Source organism: Cajanus cajan, chromosome 3, assembly GCF_000230855.2.
Source record: "Cajanus cajan strain Asha chromosome 3, NIPB_CcT2T_4, whole genome shotgun sequence".
NCBI classification, from domain to species: Eukaryota; Viridiplantae; Streptophyta; class Magnoliopsida; order Fabales; family Fabaceae; genus Cajanus; species Cajanus cajan.
This window is the reverse complement of record NC_138519.1, coordinates 57063851-57070973: the sequence shown is the minus strand read 5'-3', so window position 1 is coordinate 57070973 and position 7123 is coordinate 57063851. Positions and strand designations below refer to the sequence as shown.

The 7123-nt window shown below is 29.6% G+C and overlaps 1 protein-coding gene across 1 annotated transcript; it reads left to right on the top strand.

The window, feature by feature from the left end:
• The first annotated feature begins 234 nt into the window (after window positions 1-234).
• On the top strand, window positions 235-4659 carry LOC109791034 (beta-amyrin 11-oxidase). Its single transcript, XM_020350285.3, has 8 exons — window positions 235-495; window positions 850-1336; window positions 1685-1948; window positions 3306-3395; window positions 3530-3608; window positions 3758-3864; window positions 3961-4082; window positions 4407-4659. Exons 1-8 carry the CDS (start codon window positions 263-265, stop codon window positions 4495-4497), a joined length of 1473 nt encoding a protein of 490 aa, XP_020205874.1. The 5' UTR covers window positions 235-262; the 3' UTR covers window positions 4498-4659.
• Window positions 4660-7123: the final 2464 nt, after the last annotated feature.

The following is a 7123-nucleotide window of genomic DNA, read 5'->3' as shown; positions in this document are numbered from 1 at the left end:
TTTTATTCGACTCTTGTAATTATTATATTCTACTCTTATATTATATTCTATTACCAAACTAGTTCTAAACCTCAAATAAAATGAATCAGAGAGTATTTAAATTTTCATAATGTTTTTTTGTATGTGAATCTTTCTACAGCGTGCACATGATGACAAATTCCAAAGTCAATATGATTCCTGCAACTATAACAAGCTAATATATATATATATATATATATATATAGCGGAACTAATCTATCAGCTACTTGAGCCATTCAGAAAAATGGAATTACATTGGGTTTGGATGAGCGTTGCTACTTTGTTGGCTTCTTACGTTTTGGTAAACAAATTTGTGAGGAGGTTGAATGGGTGGTATTATGATCTGAAAGTAGGAAACAAAAAAACCCTATTGCCCCCTGGTGATATGGGATGGCCTCTTATTGGCAATATAATACCCTTCATCAAAGACTTATCCTCAGGCCAACTTGATTCATTCATCAACAAATTAGTGTCCAAGTTTGAAATCTTTCCTTTTCTGTGTTTTTTTCCCTTCTTATTATCATATTCATCACCGTCATTATTATAACAAAAATGTTAACCATTCTCTATAATACTCCTTTTCTTATATTCTATGGTATTTGTAATTGGTTACAAATCCCAAATCACAAATTTTAGTAGTTCGTATCATTAAATCAAAAACTCAACATGAGATGCGATATGAACAAAATTTGTGATATTTTTTTAATGAATTTTGATAGATAATGAGTATGGAGAAAACAAAGTTAGAGAAAGTATCACCAGCATTAATTCTTACACTTCCATGCATATATAATTGGTTAGTCTCATTTGACTTTGTTATGTATGATTTAGATATGGACGAAGTGGTATCTACAAGACACATTTGTTTGGAAAACCAAGCATGATTGTTTGTACTCCTGAGATGTGTAGGCGAGTACTGAGTGATGATGAGAACTTTAAAGTGGCGTATCCAAAATCCATTTCTGAATTATTTGGAAGTAAGGCCTTCACTGAAGTCTCTAGTGCTGAACACAAGCGTATACGACGTGTAATTTCTGCTCCCATTTTGGGTCACAATATGTTAGCACTGTACTTAGCACGTATTGAAGAGATAGTGGTTGATTCATTAGAAGAATTATCTAGCATGAAGCACCCTGTTGAGGTTTTCACGGAGTTGGAGAAGATTCCCTTCAAAGTCATCACCCACGTCTTCTTGGGATCTCACAATCAACCCATCGTTGCAAAAATAAAAGGTTTATTTAGGGAATTTTCAGATTGTAATCCCTTATTTTCTATCGGCGTTAACTTGCCTGGTTTTACATACCATAGAGCACTCCAGGTTATTCACTTTTCCTTCTCTTTTCTTGTTATTCTTATTAACTTCAATTAAGAAATGTTGGTACCATTGTCTCTAACACTTTCTTTATAACATTTTTTTTAAATTATTGTGTGAAATTTATTTAAAATAAATATTTTTAGGATTTCACATTTGATTTGATCAATCAATCTTTTTTTTTAATGTTAAAATCATCGAAATTTGTCATTCTCAACTAATAATAATAATAAAATATTAACAAAACAGTATTAAAGCTAGTATAGTTATCGTTTCTCTTACTTCTAAGGGGGTTTATTCGGATTCTAAATTCACATTTATATGGTTTTTATTGCATGTGTATATATCTTATAGGTACGCAAGAAGCTGTTCGAACTAGTTATATCTATTGTGGGTGAAAGGAGGTTGATGACAAAAAATGGTCAACTCGAGGATAAAAAAGATCTTATTGATATTCTTTTGGAACATGAAAGAGAGAATGGGGACAAATTAAAGGATGAAGATATTGCTGATGTATTCATAGGGCTTATATTTGCTGGTCATGAAAGCACAGCAACTGGTTTGATGTGGTCACTTATGTATCTTACACAGCATCCCGAAGTGTTCAAAAAAGCAAAGGTAAATAAAGCTAAAATAGAGTGCAAGTAGACTAATCATTTTTAAAAAAATTTAAAGCACACAAAAAATTTCTTGAAGTGTATGCCACCTGAAATATTGTTATATCATTATGACATAAATGAGCTATAGCCTGAGTATAACGATTTTGAGTTTTAGTTTTCATAAAATAAATTTTGGTTTTTAATCTCAAAAATGTTTGTCGTCTTAATTTTGTTCTTTGTCGTGAAAAGTAAGGATATAGAAATTTTAAGTTGTATATATATATATATATATATATATATATATATTAAATAACACAAATTTACTTTTATATAATGAAAATTTTAAAAGTATTTTTACTGTTTAAATTATATTACAATTAAAATCCATAATAAATATAATTAAATATATATAGTCTAAAATTTGAATTTATAGTCAATAATTTAAAGAATAATATTAAAAATATCTAATTTAAATAAAAAATAATCAGATTAAAATAATTTGGTGACGAAAATATTTATAATATAATTATAAGGTCAATTTGTAATTAATTATAAATGTGTAGCAGCCACTCTCATATAAGTGGATGCCTCCCACATCGTGATATCTGCCGTTAATAACATGTTTCATGTCCTTACAATCATTTGTTTTTATGTCCCTGCAAATGATATTGAATTTTATATTTTAATTCTATGAATATTGTAAATTTTGTTTTTAATTCTCAAGGTAGTTGAAAATATAAAAAAAAAATTTGAACAGGGCCAGACCAATTGACATTGAAACATGTTGCGAAAACATATAAGGCAAAAACGAGAAACAAAATTCTCTATATTTACGAGAACGTAAAATGCATTTAAAGTTATAGTTATATAATTAGTTATATTTGCAAAATAGGATCAAAATCAATTAATTATACTATAATACTTCAAAACTCAAATAAATTTTCTGTCTAAAAAATCTCAAATATTTTTTGTTTAATGATATTTCTTAATTATGATGTTGTATATACACCTACTTTCTATGCATGTTGAACTTAATGTGTGTTTTGTTGTAAAAAAAAAAAATTAATTTAATGCGTGTTTTCAGTTTATATATATATATATATATATATCCCATAATTTATGTTACATGCATTTTATATACACGCAATATCAATTGAGACTATATATATATGTAACATTTTAACATATCTAAACTCTCTCTTACACATATAGTTACAATGTATGTTCCTATAAGACGATTCTCAATTCTGTGCTTTTTAACAGAATCTTGTGCTTTATATTTACAGAATCCAAGTTTATAGAAAATAAATATGATAAGTAATCTATATATATTTGTTCATGTATTTTAGTTAATATATATTGTTTATATCTTGTAGAAAGAGCAAGAAGAAATCGTGAAAGCAAGACCGTCATCGCAGAAACATCTAAGTCATAGCGAAGTTAAACAAATGGTTTATCTTTCACAAGTAAGTAAATTATTAAAATGACATATTTATTGCATGCATTTTACATTTAAAAGAAGACTTAATCTCAAGCATTTTCAAAAAAAAATATATCAAATAAATGAGGAGACATTGAATCTTGTTGTGTCTTGTTACAGGTAATTAATGAAGCGTTGCGACTTACTAATATCGCATTTTCAGTTTTTCGAGAGGCAACTACCGACGTCAATATTAATGGTTGTTTATGTTATTATTATTATTATTATTATTATTATTATTATTATTCATAAACATATAGTATAGTATATATAAATTCTCTATTTCTAGTTGCCTTTTGTTATTAAAGGGGAATAAAAACTTATATGTCATTCACTCATTATTTTCAGGTTATATCATACCGAAGGGATGGAAAGTTCTAGTTTGGTCAAGAGCTATTCATATGAATCCTGAATATTACCCAAATCCAAAAGAATTTAATCCATCAAGATGGGATGTAAGTTTGATATATATTGTATAAAACCTACTTATTTTGGAATATTTTGGATCATTTATACAAACATCTTTTGCGTGTGCATGTCACTGCATGCAGGATTACAATGCTAAAGCGGGAACCTTCCTTCCCTTTGGAGCAGGAAGCAGGCTTTGTCCTGGAAAAGACATATCCAATCTCCAAACTTCTGTATTTCTACATTATTTTCTCCTTAATTACAGGTTAGTATGTGTCATTTTTTCTTTCCTTAACTTAAACCACATTAATCCTACTTTATAGTAATCAGTCATATACTATGAATTTATGCTGGCTAGAATTTTACAGTGGCGATGTACAGAAAATATTCTTTAGTAAACCATTAGTAAAAGATATTCTTTTATCATTCATATAATAATTGTTACCTTAGATCACTTTACTCTTTTTAATAGTGTTTCGATAAAGAATTACTATTTGTTATGTTTTCTTTTTCTTTTTCATTTGGAAGTTTTTTTAAGTACTAATTTGAAAGTTTGCTTTACGAATTCACTATGTTGTTTATTTTGTAGGTTGGAGAGAATGAATCCAGAATATCGTGTTCCCAACTTCTCATACTCTTATCCCAAGGACTTGGCTAAGTTTATCAAGATCTCTGCTTAACTATTTGAGCAAAATGAATATTTTAGACGACTTCTTTGTAATCTTTGAGTTCTATTTGTTTGTTATTTGGGGTTTACTTTTGCGTTAGTGACCCCTAACTGTGTTAAATTGATGTTTGCAAACATATATTTGTGGAGTGTTATATCTTTTACTTTGCATTTTAATATTCATAAATAATATCAATAATTTGAATAAAAATTTGAGTTATAATTTGAAGGATCAGTTTGCAAAATATCTCTAAGAATAGAGATTTGACATTTGTTTTAAAACAAGGCAAGTTTCAAAAAGAAAATGTAGAAGTAAAATAGCTAGACCAAAGTGGCCATTCAACATCATTGCATAAATCTAACAACTAACAAATATCCTAACTCAAGATAAAATAACTAAGAATGACATGTAACAAATCTTAAATAGATAACTCCGGTGTCACATTTTATCAAAGCTTCACCTATAGACAAGCTAAGGTGTAAGCCTCATCACCAACATCATTATCTTGATTATTCTCACCTACAAAACATACATTAATTAAGGAGAAACAAGGCAAACAAGAGAGTGAGGTGCATTTCACTTTGACTTTTGATGTGAAATAAGGTTGGAGCCACACACTTAAATGAAACATGTAATAAATACAAATAATGTCAAGCATATATTCATCATAACATTGGTATAAACAAGTAACATAAGGCATATCAAGTAGAAAATCAATCACAATTCATACGTGAGATGCAATGGACACAAACTCATCTAGATATATATGCATGTGGCGCAAGTAAAACTTCATGAACTGTTAGTGCTCTTAAGAGTTCATATAACATCAGAGTCTTAAGGTCATGTGCCTTTGAGATGGCAGGGACCTTAGGCTCCCAAACCTTAATAAGGATATCTAGGATATTCAGGTTGATCTAAGTTTTTGGAAAACTCAGTTCTTAGGATTTTAACTCATTGAACATTGGCTTGAAATCTTCCAAACATCTCATCAGTTGTTTGGTTCTCCTTTATAAATAACAACTCACATCTTCAATTCCTTCATTATTGTGATAACTTTCGACATTTCATTTATAGTTACAAAGTTTGTTGTATTTTGTTCTTGACAAAGAGCAAGCTAATATGTATCTTTATTTTGTGTTGAGATGAAAAATATTGTAATCTTCTTGTGTGTACTCATTGTGACAACCCGGACACATCAGAATGAGAGGGATCTAAAGATTTGTACAAGTGTGAGACTTTGTGCAGTTAAGGATGATTTAAAGAAATTAATTTGTACTACCTATATGAACAAGATGTATCTACTTGGTAGCTATTCACATAAGAACTCCATAGTTAAGCATGTTTGACTTGGAGTAATTTAGGGATGGGTGACCTTTTGGAATGTTTCGCAAAAAATGTGTAAGTGAAAACAAAATACGTTTAAAAGTCTTGTGTTAATTTATGGAGACAGTCGTTGATCCTAAAGACGACCAAATGTCTTTGAAAAAGGCTAACCATATGGGATTTTAACCAACAAAGAGTTGTGTGAATTTTCATCATGTGAAGTATTATGAAGTGAAGTCGTTGAGATATCAAATTTGAGGGGTGTTATACTCATTTTTTGGTTTAGTCATAAGAACATCACTACTTTGATGATATTTTAGAGGTGGTATTGGGTGGACTTAATGAACATCCCTATTCTATGTTTCCAATACATGTAGTCTTCTCTGTTGATGGTAAGAGACCTTATAATAAAAACTCCTTTGGGCAAGTGCTATCCTTCACACTACTTCCTATCTTAGAATATTTTCCTTTAACACGATTATATGTTCAACCTCATCAAAGGTTGAGCTCTAATACCAAATTATGGAGAAAAAAGGACAATAGAATAGGGGTTAAATAATGTCTACCAAAAACTCACTATTTTTGAATTAGTGAAGTAGTATGAAATGCAATAAGAGTGCATACGAGGAGTTAATCAAAAGAACACAGAGTATTCTATATTGGTTTGTCTCAACCACCAAGACTATATCCAATTCTTAATCAAACCCGTTCAAGTTGTACTATCTTTGCAAAGATACAAGTATTATTTCACTCACTTGTAACTCAACCTAAGTATTCTTTAGCTTACCTTTTCCAGCAACTACCCAACTATTCTTTAACAAAAAGCCTCTCTAGGCTTCAAATACCCAAGTATTCTTTTATTGTAAAGCCTCTTTAGGCTGAAAAGCGTAGGAGTACTCTTTAACAAACTAGCCTCTCCAAGATCAAAGCAATAACATTAAGTTAAAGTTGGGTAAACTAACGATGTTGTTTCGTCTTACTATCAAGACCTGATACAACCAATTAAATGAATAGTATTTTTTATAGAAATAATGAATATAATTTTTACAATGTGTGTGCTCTTTCTCTTTTTGGATTTCAAACTTTCTTTTATAAGGCTTCAATGAAGATGATGATGCAAATTATTGAGCATCTTTCACAGGCTTGCTTTGTCTATCTTCAATTTTTGTTCCTTGTAGAAAGAAGTATCCATTGCTGCATTAATTGCTTGCATTAAATGCATTTCACCAAATTGTCACTTCTTTTTTTTATCAAGGAAGTTACTTATCACCTTTTAGATACCAAACAAGTGGAGCCATGTGTGTATCAGTTAAAA

Coding starts and splice junctions, on each gene's coding strand:
- LOC109791034 (XM_020350285.3), top strand. CDS start 263: ATGGAATTACATTGGGTTTGGATGAGCGTTGCTACTTTGTTGGCTTCT. Junction 1,337..1,684: donor CATACCATAGAGCACTCCAG/GTTATTCACTTT, acceptor TATATCTTATAG/GTACGCAAGAAGCTGTTCGA. Junction 1,949..3,305: donor AAGTGTTCAAAAAAGCAAAG/GTAAATAAAGCT, acceptor TATATCTTGTAG/AAAGAGCAAGAAGAAATCGT.